At 37.3% G+C, this 14,937-nt stretch overlaps 2 protein-coding genes across 5 annotated transcripts; one reads left to right on the forward strand and one right to left on the reverse strand.

Moving 5' to 3' along the window:
* The first annotated feature begins 437 nt into the window (after window positions 1-437).
* On the forward strand, window positions 438-8,976 carry LOC120556192 (proline-serine-threonine phosphatase-interacting protein 1-like). Of its 3 annotated transcripts, none has more exons than XM_039795626.1 (15): window positions 461-776; window positions 1,448-1,548; window positions 1,914-1,988; window positions 2,917-2,951; window positions 3,072-3,178; window positions 3,615-3,677; window positions 3,842-3,934; window positions 4,305-4,380; window positions 4,584-4,663; window positions 5,206-5,304; window positions 5,957-6,053; window positions 6,271-6,364; window positions 6,902-6,990; window positions 7,331-7,446; window positions 7,669-8,976. In XM_039795626.1, the coding sequence occupies exons 1-15, from the start codon at window positions 744-746 to the stop codon at window positions 7,798-7,800; spliced, it is 1,290 nt and encodes a 429-aa protein (XP_039651560.1). In that variant the 5' UTR covers window positions 461-743; the 3' UTR covers window positions 7,801-8,976. The 3 variants fall into 3 exon arrangements, with proteins under 3 accessions (XP_039651562.1, XP_039651560.1, XP_039651561.1); XM_039795627.1 differs by having other exon boundaries at window positions 462-776; window positions 4,335-4,380; XM_039795628.1 differs by lacking the exon at window positions 7,669-8,976 and having other exon boundaries at window positions 438-776; window positions 6,902-6,994; window positions 7,331-7,419.
* tspan3b (tetraspanin 3b) lies at window positions 8,959-14,514 on the reverse strand. Of its 2 annotated transcripts, none has more exons than XM_039795629.1 (7): window positions 14,321-14,512; window positions 12,497-12,688; window positions 12,189-12,263; window positions 11,654-11,755; window positions 11,277-11,429; window positions 11,068-11,151; window positions 8,959-10,124 (listed from the first exon to the last, which is right to left on the reverse strand). In XM_039795629.1, exons 1-7 carry the CDS (start codon window positions 14,381-14,383, stop codon window positions 10,032-10,034), a joined length of 762 nt encoding a protein of 253 aa, XP_039651563.1. In that variant the 5' UTR covers window positions 14,384-14,512; the 3' UTR covers window positions 8,959-10,031. The 2 variants fall into 2 exon arrangements, with proteins under 2 accessions (XP_039651563.1, XP_039651564.1); XM_039795630.1 differs by lacking the exon at window positions 8,959-10,124 and adding an exon at window positions 10,131-10,488 and having other exon boundaries at window positions 14,321-14,514.
* Window positions 14,515-14,937: the final 423 nt, after the last annotated feature.

A 14,937-nucleotide genomic window follows, 5' to 3' on the forward strand; every position in this document is an offset into this window, starting at 1 on the left:
ATGCAACCAACATTGAGGTGCAGTAAGAATAAGAGGATAAAAAAAAAGAAGGAACAAGAGAAACAATCCAACCAAATAGTAAACACTGCATTTACATTATTATACATACTTTACTGATTGAATTCAAATATATTCATATTATCTTAACATATTGGCAAATCGTTATAATAATTCGAAAATTATAACAATGGTGTCATATTTATTATATAACACTGCATCTCTAGGTGCTTGCAAATGGTAAGTCAGTCTCGGCATTTCTCACATCAGCTGTGGCTGAAACCACACTGTATGACTGTGTGAGTTTGTCACCGTAAATGGTCAAACCAATAAAATGTTTACCTGCAGCTAACAGATAATAAACACACAGAGACACACAGACTACATTATCTAAGCAGACACCTATATGATCTGCTGATGTGTTTGACAAACCCTTACAAAACCTTTAAACTAGACTTTCAATCTTATTCAACAAATGATAGTGAAAGAGCTGCTGCCTAACACATGGGCTGAGCTGTCTGTGGTCAGTGACATCATGGGACAGAAGCTCTTCCTCATTCAAAATGACTCACGGATGTTTGGGCCATTCACGGTTTTAAACACAGTTTACTCAGCCACGACCTGCAACACATTTTTATTAAAATTGTTGGTGAGACATTAACTTTAGAGAGAAGTCCAGTAAAAGAAGTTCCCACTGAGGAAAGCAAGCAAACAACTGAGTTCAGTTCAAGGAAGTAACAACTGAAATGACACCTTTGATGTTTAAAGATGCTTTCTGGGTAAGTCTATTTCTGTGCTCTAATGCTTGTCCTTGTTGATAATTGAAAGATCATTGGCATATTCACAGTCATACAATAATTTATCTTAAATCTTAAGGTTATTCATGTGTAATTCACATGATAAGTAAACTACAATGTAATGTATTCAGTATGCAGATAATCGAAAGTATCTGCAAAACAACACTTAGATTGTCATGAATTGTAAGAGAGATTCCTGTCACTGGTGTATACAGAATGTACCAGTCATCTGCAGTCCTAAAGTAGCAAACATTTAGATTGAAGATGTACAATTTGACATTTTATTAAATAAAAATGTATTTGTTGAATTCTTAACCAAGACAGTACTGCGGAGTTGTACAGTTCATAAATCTGACAAACTCTGTGCTACAAGTCGCAGATTGACAGTTCGACACATTATGATAGCTCAATCACTGAGGATTGAGCTATCATAATGTGTCGAACTGTCAATCTGCACTCCTAATAAGGGGTGGTTTCATGAAGTACTGAGTATGTTGCCATGTCACATAGAACTAATTTTTGCTGAAGTGTCAGTTCTGCATTTTGACCACATAGTGAGTCCAGGATTGACTAAAGACATGTTACAACAGTTGTTGAGCAATGCAGTATATTACAGTATTTCTCTAAGCTTTTTCTATTTCTTCTCAATACAGGGGTCTGATTTCACTTGTCATGCCGGGTATGATGCTGTGATCCAAAGGTTGCGAGATGGAAGGCAAATGTGCAAAGATGTGGAGGAGCTTTTAAAGATGAGGTAGCATCGATCTGCATTTCAGTAGCTGAAACCAAAACATTAGGATTTGGGAAATTCCTCATTTTTGTGATTGTTGTGTGATCAACACCATGACCCCATAAGATGAATAAAAATCTAAAGTAAATATAGCTTTTTCCAGCAATGGCCAGTTCACCACAAAATGACAAAATAACTGTATTATACTTGATTACTCTGCAAAGAATTACAAGGGGCAAAGGTGCTAATGATGGAATCTGCACATTAAGACCAAATACAGTGATGCATAATGTGTTCCTTTTGTTAGGACAGTAATTTATAACAGTTCAGTTTTACAACTAAATAAACAAAAATCCTGGGCTGCAGTGTAATTCGTCTGTTCTGCACAGGGCACTGGCAGAGGAGAAGTATGGAAAGGAGCTGGTGACTATTGCTCGCAAAGCTGGAGGACACCCAGAGATCAGGTAAATACATAGACTGGCATTCACAGTCCGACGGCTGTGAGGTCAATATTATGTACTGTACGGCATGCACATACTGTATACTTGGTATATTGGAAGAGGGTCACATATTTATTGTGTTGAAGGACAATGTGATGAGTTTTAAATACTGTTGCTGACTGCAACACACAATCTAAAACATCAGTCAGGTGGTGCCTATGACTCATAAGCCTATTCTTTTTAGAGGAAACACATAAAAAAGAACAACAGGCCGTGTGTGTGTGTGTGTGTGTGTGTGTGTTTTTTGTGTGTGTGTGTGTGTGTGTGTGTGTGTGTGTGTGTGTGTTGTGTGTGTGTGTGAGTGTACCACCTAACGCAGCAACCCCTCTCTCAGTATACAATAGGTCATTATCTGGTTTTATCAGTTTCCTGTTCTCTGTCATGTCAGCTGCCTGACTACACTCTAAAATGGCAATAATACAAAATAAACAAAATGGCTCTACCATAAGGAAATACCTTTGTGAAATGTAAACAAAAAACACATTTTTAGAGCTATATGCATCATTTAATAATAACAAAGATAAAATAAAAAGTCTGAATGGAATCTCATTGCTGTCTTAGCATGTCATGGGTCAAATAATGAGCCACAATTTAACCTCTTTCAGAAAATGCCAGTAAGGTGACATTGACCGTAGGCCTACTTTTTTCTGCTCTGGTGTAGCTGCTTAGTCAGTCAGACCGTTATGTTTAACCAGGCTTCTGTGTGTTCTTGGAAAGGAATAGGAAGGAACACATTAGTCAACAAAAAGAAGATGCTGAGCGAGAGCCTTGGATCCATTTTAAAATGTTGGGTGATGACTGTTGATGGTTAGAAGCAGAGATCACCCGCCTCTTTGTACACTCCACATAAAGCACTGAATTATCTGATTCTTAATGTGCATTGTTTTTCCAGCACCTTGAAGGCATCCTTTGAACTATTAAAAACACGTAAGTTCATCCAGTAATGGACAAATCCAACCAAAGTACTAAATACTGCTGCTACGGTTGTTATTTGTGTATGAAGTGTAGAATTAATTCGTTTTGCTATATTGCTGGTTTTGGCTGCAGAAATCGAGACCATCGGTAACTTTCACATCCAACTCTCTGATATATTGAAAGAGGAGGTGAAAAAGATTGAGACATTCAGAGAGCGGCAGAAAGAACAGAGGAAGAAGGTAATGGGCTTTTGTGTTGCTTAACAACTGACTTATTGCACACAATAGAGATATAGAGGTAATGTTTCATTGCCCTGACAACCATAATGTGAGGTTTTGATGGCTTGAGACATATAGAGATTATTCTTCTCTACCTGTTGCAGATTGTATGCAACCCTCATTTAAATTTACAAAGCTAAGTAATGGCAAAGTAATGAATGGACCACAAAAATCCTTACAATGATTCCAAAACCACATTCCAGTCATAAATAAAGATTACGCCTACTAGAAGCTGAACAAGTTACCTCAGCATTTCCATTTAGATCAAGTTAGAATTCTGGCTCTTTTGCTTTAAGTTTCTACAGCATGTTATTAGGAAGTGTGGGCATCATCGGTAGATAAAAACATTACGTGCAAGCTTGAAATAAGTGTATTCTACTTCTGTTTCCCTTTGTAGTTTCAAAGCATCATGGAGAAGGTTCAGAAGAAAAAGGTTTCTTTGTACAAGAGGACCCTGGAGGTAGGAAAACAGCCACAGCTGATATCCTTTAAATTAGTACATTTTGCATTTAATCCATATATCAAACTGTTTGATGCATATGGCCATCATTTGGCATAAACAGCAAACATTACACTTCCTGTCCTTTGAGGAACTAAGTGGTTTGTGGTTTCTGTCTCTCCCAGTCTAAAAAGACCTACGAGCTGAGATGCAGGGAGGCGGACGACGCCGAACAGGGGAGTGAGAAGACAAATGTTACATCCAAAAACTCAGAAAAGGTACAAAATCTAAATGAGCTACCTCACTATGAAAGTAATGTCAGACCAGGGATTAAAATACAAACTTCCATTTAGACATTTGGCTCTGCACCCCAAACAGAGTGCAAGTGTGTGACATGTCTGTCATATCCTTAAAGCACATTCAATCTTACGCAAATCCCCAAATGACCCCTGATTACATTAAAACTTTTGTTTAAACTTTTGTATATTGAGCAAAGGTACCAAAGTAACCTTTCCAACATACTGTACATTACATACATTTTTGGGCCTTATGATGATGATGATGATGATGATGATGATGATGATGATGATGATTTTTTGATGTGATGAAAACAGTTTGTGATGAGAGCTTGTAACAATGGTCACGCAGGTCTCTTCCTGTGTAAAATGTGTTCCACAGGTACGCCTTAGGGCCAAGCACTGCAGACAGGCTGCCAATGAATCAGGTATGACCTAGAATCATGTTTCATCTCTATAATTGATACATTTATATTTGACTGAATTAATGAAATCTCCCAATACAGCCACCACTGATTATTTAGAGAATACTTGCACTGTACATTAGTTATTTATTTATTAATTACATTTGTGTTCGCTTCGTTTCATTTCTAACTATAACCACCTATAATTAAACTCTTATCTCTCATAGAGAAGCTGTACTTAACCAACATTGATCAGCTAGAAAGTGTTCGCCAGGACTGGGAAAAAACTCACCAAAGCACCTGTGAGGTATACTGTGGACTATATTCCCTACTGTATATATAAAAATAATAACTTTTATTTATAGAGCGCCTTTCGTGAAACCCAAGGACGCTTTACAGAATTACTGTGGCTAAGTTAAAGGAGGTTGTAGGCTGTGTGAAACATATGATGTTTGTAAATGTGTTGTATATGACATGCACTGCTGTCTAATATAGTCGTAACCCAGAACAAGAGCTTCTAACCATACAGACTAGACCTCACACCACATCCCCTTTATTTGTAAGTATGATGCCTCTCACTGCAACTTCATACTGCTGACCAGTGAGGAAATACACTTCTTATCTTGAGCTGAATCAGCTAAAAATGAAACTAGAAACCAACAGTCACACAGTAACATACCATACAAATCAAGTTCGGTTATAAGCTTTTTTTAAGGTACAATACAATTGGCACGTCAGCCATTCCTAAAAGATGATACTGCTGGTGTGCAGTAATGTAGCATGACAAGATGTAAGGTGAGGGACACAATGTGAAAGAAAAGAAACAAGTAATGTGTACATGTTTCTCAGGTGTTCCAGCAGCTGGAGGGAGATCGCATCAGCATGCTAAGGTGTGCTCTCTGGGACCACTGCAATCATTTCTCCATGCAGTGTGTCAAAGATGATGAGGTGAGCTCACTTTTGTATTGATTTACTTGTATACAAACCTTACTTAACCTTTTGGGTTCAGCTTGGGTAGTTGTCTTACTTTAAATGCTTGGATTTAATTCAGGTGCAGGTTTAAAACATATGTACAAAGGCAATTTTAGTGGCAATTTATCATGAGAAATGTACAGTGTTGAAATGTAGATAGGACACTATTACAAGAGCTTACATTTTCAAACTTAAATCAATCAGTTACATATCTACTGTATGTATTACCCATGCAGTGGAATGGCTCTAAGGCTAAACTAAAATGGTCAGCATTGTAAACATTAGCCTGCTAAATGTCAGGATGTTAGCTTTGTCATTGTGAGCATGTTAGTATGCAGATGTTAGCATGTAGATTAGTAGGCCTATAGCCTCAACACTAGTCTAGTGTGGCTGTAGATATGTATGTAGATATGACTCTTTCTTGAAAGCTAACACAAACAGCACATGTTGTCACCCATTTGGTGCAATAGCACCTTTTATAGGCCTATATGCTAAGTTTCTTCCTCATTTATTTTTAGCATGGCTAACTTGAAATGAAAGTCTCTAAACACAGGAATGTTGAGTTATAGACTATGGGAACAGTGTACTATTCTGATTTCAAAGGAATTGCTTCTTGTTTTAAAATCAGTCTATCGAGGAGGTGAGGAAGCTACTGGAAAAGTGTGACATCACCACGGACAACAACTATTTCATAGGGATGAAAAGCACAGGATCAAGGCCTCCAGGTAAGAGGCTACTTAACATTTAGACTTTTGTCCTTTCCCCTTCAGAGAAAACGACAAAACTTGAATAGAGAAGTGAGAAAAGTAGCCATGACAAAAGAACTGGATTTAGAGTGCTACTCACCTTTTATTAACCTCTCTCGTTCAATGGACACACACAGGCAGAAAACAACACTTGACCTCGCTTCTCAAATGAGCAGCTTGTCTTTTCCTCCCACAGAGCCCATATTGTTTGAGAGCTACTACAACAGGGAGACGTTCAGGGACAGCAATGGCCAAGCACATTTCGCAGGAGGAGAAGACATGATGATGAGGTCTGACACAATTTACATCGAAGGAGGAATTACAGTAAATAGGAGACAGCATTGTTACTGTGCAACCTGCCAGAGTTAAGGGTATAAGACATGAATACTGCCAGATTGTTGTTGTGGTCAAGGGCGTTACTTGGGGTTCAACATTGTGGGGGGGGTTTGAGTTCTCCACTTTTGAGCAAAATTTAAATTTTGATAGTCAAACACATAATTTTCTGCATTCTGGTAAAAAACAATAATCCAGCAACAATTTGTGCATATTCTGCATCAAGTTATGGTGCAAATGTGTTTATTTATGTAAAGGAAATATAATTGTTATTTTTGGGGGGTGGGTTGCACTGTCCAGTTTTGATATGCCTATTGTGGCAGTAACAAAATGCTGTCTCCTCCTGGTTTATCTGTCTTGAATACCTTTTTTTCTGTTTTGACCACTACAACAAAAGAATCTACACTCTTGAAAGAATCATGTGCAGCTGTTATATGTTGATCAGAACATTTCTGTGTATATTTTAAATACCTCCCTTGACTCGAATCACTCAGGTGCTCTGATCCCCTGCTCCAAAGTTCTGTGAACATCAGTGACGAAAGTCTTCAAAACTCACAATCAGCACTGACACCTTTTGGCGAGTGTAGGTATTGCATTCACTTATAAGATCTCTGTTAAACCATGGTAATGTGGGAAGTAATGAACATTTCAGCCTACTTGTGCTCCTATCATAGATCTTTTCTATTGGAATATTGATTTAAAATTGTGCTTGCATAATCTTAAGTTTGAAACATAAAATTTAAAAAGAAGGTGCTCCAGATTGATCCAGTTGAATCATTTTTTATACAATTCAAATAAAGGGGAATTAAACTGTATAAACTAAAGAAAGGTACACAAAATTAAAATGAAACATTGTTTTACAATGTATTGTATACATAAAGTTTTATTTCTCAAAGAAGTTAACGTTTTGCAATTGTCTTCAGTTGAGACTCCAGACAGAGGATATGCACCCCTACCAGGCCTCCAGCATGCAGCATCATTGGCCACAGTTTCAGCTGATGAAGACATCTTCACTGTACTTTATGAATACGCTGCACAGGTGATCACTATGCTTTCTTTAGTATTTTTTTTTTTACAATGCTAAGACGTAGCTAGACATGAAACCAAGTTTGTCAATAGCAGAGCACCATTACTCTGATTGTACAGTATGTTAATAAGATAATGTAGGTATATTCAGGTAATAGATTTCAGTGAGAATGGCTTGTCAGTGCCACCATTTCGTAACTAACATTTGTCATCTTTGTTCATAATGACTGATCAGGAAGCGGATGAATTGTCTGTGAGTCGAGGGGACATGGTCCGAGTGTTGGAACAAGGAGAAGACGGCTGGTGGACAGCGGAGAGGAACGGGCTGACTGGACTGGTGCCAGGAAACTATCTGGGCAAAATCTAAACACTCATCCACAAACAAGAAAATACAGACAACACATACACATAGTCACACCACTTCACTCACACAACACACACGTGTTTAAGGCTTCAGGTGAATGCTCTTTACAGCGCCAACTGATGGCCAAACTATTCTCGTAACTTAATTTCTGAATCTAAATTGAAAATCTAGGATCCTTTAGTAGCAGTAGGTTATTTGAGGTTATCTTCATCAGGAACCTCTTGCTTATTTATACAGTAAAGCTTTCTCGAAAGATTTCTGAACTGATGAGTGGGACTATTATTGATTAATTAGTCATACAAAGATATTATATCGTAACCCTGCTACCTCATGTGTTGTACAGATGGGTCACTCGCTCCTTATGCTCTCTAATACTGTACAGTACAGTCACATGGGACTGAAGAAGGATAAACCATCTGGTGTTGAAAATGTGGATGGACTGTTTTAAAATGAGAATTGCTCGGTCAGTTTTCAACGTGAGTTTGATGAACAAACAAAAACAAGTTTTAGTTGCTAATAGTAGAACTAGTATTGTGCTAGTGTAAGCCAGGCTTTACTTAACAATAATACCATTGCTTTTTTTTATCAACAAGCTGTGATTATCAGACTCCAGACAAAGAAATTACTGATTTTTATTTGTATAGTATTGTGACTTCAGCACCCTACCCTCGATGTGATAAATCATAAGTTACCATTAAATTAAATGCATATGTAGTTAGCAGTGGCGTTTTTAGGTGAAAAAATGGTGGGCTAGCCTACTTTGGACAAGTGCAAAACCTGAAAATTACACAATTATTATAATGTAGTCTGGCTACTCATCACATAGCATTCCGGGATGGGAGAAAAATGTGCTCTGGTTTATTGACATTTCTTTAAATCAATCACAATCGTCTTGGGCGGTGCTAAGCGCCGGACGCAATAATGGTGCCTTTGCAAAATAGCCTTTAGTGGAGCATGTGCTTGTTCAAAAGTTGTTTTAGTTATGCAACATAATGCACATTTTACATTTCTCACAGTTAAACACATTAATTTTTAAATCTGTGGTTTGATGGTGCATCAATTGATTTGTTTATACATATATTCATATTTTTCATGTGATGAATTATCAAGTCATTACAGTTTAAAAAGCATGTGGAAAAAAATGACAATTAAACAGTCAAGTTGAAATGTATGAGTTTATTTGTCACCTGCCTGTTCTCCAGTCTTTTTTTGTTGTCATGTTTTTTTCAGCAGCACTAGCTAAATATCTAAGGGTAAACTTAACACCTCAAAAATATTAAAAAGGTGCACAATTTCACAAAAATGTATAAAACAAGGTGTCATAATTGTTTATAGCAGGTTTATAACTAACAAACTAAACCAATGGAATTATCTGACTGTAACAAACTGAATCTACACATACACAGGTCTTCAGGTAACACTGATAATACTCCTACTAATAGCACTGGAGACTAAACGGTTCATTCACAATGTATATATTGGCACTCACTAATGAAGCCTGATTCAGAGAACATCCACACCAAAACAGAATGCACATTATTCACAACCTTAATAATTGTGAATATGAAGAACTCTTTCTACCAACCATGGCTTTGAGCGACAAAACGCAGAGCTCCTCCACAAACAAAATCTAACGACTCAGACAACACTAAATTTATTCTGTCTGGTAAAAAGTTTTTTCCATTTTCACAAAATCTGGTCAAACAAACTTAGGAATAATGTACATGTTCTTTTTAGCATAGCATTTTCATTTACAACCATGAAATATCGCCAGAGCTCCAGCTGTAGTGCAAACTAGCACACAAGGAAATACATTCCATACACTCCCACACTGTGAAATTATACATATATTTGCTCCAAATTACTTCTCATCCTCCTCACTGGGGATGAGCCAAAATTTTATCAAGCCACAATTGAACGGAAAAAAAAAATCTGCATCAACATCAATAATGTCAGTAAGCCATATACAACTTTGGCTTCTGTAAATATTTCAGAATTTGTAAGGAGAATAAAAAGAACATTTAAAGTAACAGTAATAAAGCATGTCAATAAATAACTGGTTACCCCTTGAAGCCCCCACCCACCCAAACCACATCATGTGTTCACTACTTTATCATGAATTGTGCAAGGTGTGCTTGAGCTTATTTAACTACAGCTGAAATCTACTGTGGACATGTCTGGTGACGCTCCTTTTGAGTTTTGACGTTTAGTGTTTCGTTGGTTGGCTGCATCCTTCATGCATAGCTGTTGGTTGTGACCAGCAGCTCGTACGCTGGGTCATGACTCCTCCTGCACAGCACCACGCAGGCACAGAGCATGCCCAACATCTGCAGGCAGACAGCAAGGGAACGAAAGAAAAAGCTGTTATTTGAATCCTTATGCCCATCAGCAAACTTGGCAGGAAAATAACATGAGTGTAATCAGAAAGCAAGAACAAATTATCAGTTTTTTTTTAAATTCTGATCAAGCACCCTGAACTTGTGGATGAATTCCTTTTTACCAGTATGCTAGTATGGGAAATCACATGGTGTAGGCAAATCATGTTAAACCAATATAGCATATTTTCACACATTCAGGGTGCATGCTGTGTTATAATGACTATGTTTGAGTGTAATAATAAGTGATTGGTCATGCTGTCTTAGTTGCTGCTTTGGGAGCAGGGGTTTCCTGGTCTGCAGCAAACATGCTGAGCTGTTAAACACAGTAAAAATCATTTGACACAATTAGGTCAGAGCACTGACAGAGATGACTACAGCTTTAATTATGCTCCCAACAAACATGCATTTGACAGTCAAAGAATAAGATGTTGTATGTATGTTTTTTTTTTTGCAGTGAGGCAGCTGTTTGTAGTGAATAAATTAACCTCAGGGTGAACTAATTAAAGTAGCTGTACTCCTTTCTTAGATTTAGGATTACTGTCACAATCCTTGATTTGGATCAGAATCACAGTTTTTTGCTTTCAACAAAATCTGTTTGAGCAACATCCACAGCATCAGCGGCCAAACAATTGGATAGGTTTATCTTATTAACCAATTATTATTATTATTATCTAACCAATTATTTCACAGTAAAAACTAATAACTAATCATTGTTGTATTTATTTTAACGTTCACCTTTGTATTCACTTCCAAATAAGTGGCTTAGATGCTATTGCTAGGATATAAATTTGTTTAAAACCTGTCTGGTTGCTCACACTGATAGCCTCCACTAAAAATATATATATATTTTGTTTTCCCCTTGTTATTTCAGGTGACTCCTTGTCCTCCTTACCTGTATAGATGCAAAGGTGAGTGCAGCCCATATGACATACATCATGATCTCCTTTAACTTCTTCACAACAAGAGCTTCACAACCCTACGACAGAAAATGAACGACATTATAACAACATGTTCTTACAAAACAAATGCAAAGGCAATAGTGTCAGACAACCTTTTTTATAACTTCTGTTATAGCCCTACACTTGAGCTTCCTGTTTGTACCTCTTGGTAGAGATCTGCTGGTCGAGTGAGAGTGCCGCTACAGTTACTGATGCCGGGCTGACAGCAGCTGACTGGGACGCTGTTGTTCTTAGATTCTTTGAACCAGCGTGTGTTCCTCCAGTCAGAGTAGTTGTGAATGCCACAGCAGTGAAGCTAACAGAATAATAGAAAGAGAATAGAGTGGGATAAAGAGCCTGGAGTTAAGAGTACAATTTGAAATTTGTTTCACGATCTGAAATAAGCGTACATCAAAACTATTTACACACTAAAAGGCATACAAATGTTATTGCAAAGTTATTACAACCCAATGGCTGCTCAAATTAAAATTGTAGCTGACAAAATAAAAATGATTTGACACAGCAGACTTTTCTTCTTACCTGCCTCTGCACATAGTCAATAGCACGGCTGGGAGCATCGGTGTTGGTGCCGTTGTATTCGTTGTAAACCTTCTGGATGGAGTGATTCACCTCTTTTTCTACCTAAAAAGAAAAACACAGCAGCTGTTACTGTCCCTGCTAAGTGACTGCAATTTGTATGTGTTATCTCCAAGGGACAGCTTTTCACATTATTATAAAACAAATTTACAATGTAGGCCCTTAGCTAACACTGAAACAGGAAATGATACATTAATTCATTAATTAATGATTTAATCCTAGCAAAGGAAGTCTTGAAACAAAAACAGGATTCAACAATATTATGTTTTGCTAAAATGTCAACTCCAAATGCTATGAACTCTATCCATCTTATCTTTTACCTGGAACAAATATGTAAAAGTAGTCACACAAAATATGCTACCACACATAGTGGCACAAGTTCAAATTTAAGAACATCAGACCAACTGCTGCAAACTTAGACCCACTTTCATTTAACTTTACTTGTGAAACTCATGAAGTCCAATGAGACAGTGTTTACCTTTGCCCTGTATATGTAGCCAAGCACCACCACCACACACTCTGTTACAAATACCAACATGAGAATGGCAGCAAACTGAAATGACAACAAAGACACAATGTTTAGAGGCTCATTAGTAAGGTGAATTAGAAAAGAAAATGATTATTTGGCTTCTTATATTGCTTTCAGTGCCATTAAATTCATATTTTTCTTATGTTGTTTTGTGTCTTCCTATGCTGCCTATAGTACGTAACAGAAACGTTGCATGTGTGTTCTTCCTCGGCATTCAGTTGATTTTAAGGGTGCAAGTCAAAGTAGTCCACACTCACAGTTGCCAGACCACAGGAGCTTTCACGTATTGTTGCACAGCAGCCAATCAAGCCGATAATGAAGAGAAGAGTCCCAACTGCTATTATTATGATAGCAGGAATCAATGTGTACACATCTTCAAAGAAGTGGTCATAGTCGTCATATGTGATAAACACATAAGCTCCAATGTAACATAAAATTCCAGCTGCAGCCTGCAGAGAGAAACGGAGAAACAGAAGTCAGAGAGACAGCGACAGTGAGAGAATGTCCTTTGGAATTGTCAGAATTTTATATTATTATTATATCATGTTATTCTTCTATGGGTCTCACATAACAATGACTTTATGGTCATTGTTGATTTTGTTTAGATATGCCAAATTGTAATTATATAAGTATATGGTCAGACTGTTGAGCTAAAGCTATGCTAGTTGGTGGCAATTGACCCCATACATGTCCATAGCAACAAAAATGACAAGGGGGGATACAGTTAGAAAAAATGTTTTATGATAATAAAAAGGGGTGGTTAACTTTATAGGCTGTGTACTTGTGTTATTACATTATCTGGGTCACATGACAGTGATTATAAAGACGTATCCTGGAATTCATTAAAAACTTTAATTTGTTTGAAAAGTAATAAATAAATAAATATTTTTAAATTTGACCAAAAGAGACGATTACATTGTTAATTGCAATTATTTCTGAGACAATTAATTGTACAGCAAAATTTTGAACTTTTTTTCTTTAATCACACTATGCAGTACAGTAATTCAGTTGGGTGAATTATTATGGTGTATGTTGTTCACTGCTCGAATCTTATTTAAGACACTGGTACTTATCAAGCAGTGAATGGCTCAGGCCCATCCTATATTCAGGACATGGTCAAACTATACACCCCCAGCCCGTCCACTATGCTCTGCTACAGCCAACAGGCTCGCTACTCCCTCACTACGAAGGCCCAAAACAAAATCCTGACCGTTTATCCTGGCTCCACGATGGTCCCATTGACATCAGGACAGCAGAAACTCCAGACTGATATTAGATATTACTGTTCATACTGTCATGGTGTATAGTGTAGGATTTTAAAAAGCATTTTTTGTCTTTTTCCTCCTCACATTTATTTGAATTGTAAACTTACTACAGCCTGCGTTTTTAACTATGGTCATGTCAATAAACCCCTTTTTAATGTAAGGCAGAGACAGAAGTGTGGCAGGAGATAAGGCAAGAGATTGTGAACTTTAGAATAGAATATATATGAAATATAATAAAACGTGCACACACACACATTATTTCATACATAAAAAAATATGTATTTAGCTCCATCTGAGGAATAGCAAAGACAGATAGGCAACACATTTGAGAGACTGGTGAAATGTGAACTGGGCACTTATTATCTCCACATTGTTTAGCCATCCTGCGGATGACACGGTCTTTTTTAAGATTAAGCTTTTAGAGCTTTGTTGTTTATCATTTCCGTTTTCAATATTTACGTATATCTTAATCCAACTCTGTTGGTCACATGATACAATCAATGGTTCAGATGACACTGCAGGTTAACTCAGCAGCCGTTACAGGACCTGGCAGCTGCTGCATACGTCATAGCTACAACTTGTGGGAGGCAGCGACACATTGTAGCTAGCTACCGTCACATTATTGTTTCTCCAACTAGTGCTTCTCACAGTGAATGCTAAAGAGATACTGTTTCGTGGATATCCTGGCTCAAAAAGCAGCTAGTCTATCGCCAAAGTGTATCGCATCTCTGGCGCAGTTTGCTAGCTTGCTAATGCTTCCCATCCCTGGCCTCACTGGGATGCTGCACATTGTTCAAACATCCATCGTTTTCTTACCCAAAATATGAGATTGAGAAAAACCAAGACGGTTTTGGATGACGTAATTCCACACTGTCCCATGGTAACTTGAGTTCTAAAATGACAACTGTGACTATAAAAAATATATTTTGATGCACCTGCACCTTTGCTGTTATAATAATAAAATGGCTTCGGTGGTCCTGCCACACTGTGCAGACTCTTCTGCGCTCGACCAATGAAATCGCCGCAAAGACAAAAAAAAACAACAAGTCACGTGCTCCGATGACATCACCATTCACAACAAACTGTGATGGAGGATATTTAAACATTTAGCCCTGCAACAATCTAACAAATTATGCATTGTATGTTATGTAAACAGTGAAGCTTGTGAATTTCATATTAATTGGTATGTAACTTGTTGGAAGTTTGTGTTTTAATTGATAACAATGAACACCTTGTTAATAGGATAATAATATGATGACTGTGTAATAAATTACACAGTCATCATATTATTATCAATGTACCAATTCAGTGGGATGTGAGGTGTCATAAGCAATAAGAGATATTTGAAGAAGATGAATTACTTCAATATTATTATTGATCAAAAGCAACAAAGATTAATGTGCTTAACTACATCCAGTGCCGTCATCATCATT

Source organism: Perca fluviatilis, chromosome 3, assembly GCF_010015445.1.
Source record: "Perca fluviatilis chromosome 3, GENO_Pfluv_1.0, whole genome shotgun sequence".
NCBI lineage: Eukaryota > Metazoa > Chordata > Actinopteri > Perciformes > Percidae > Perca > Perca fluviatilis.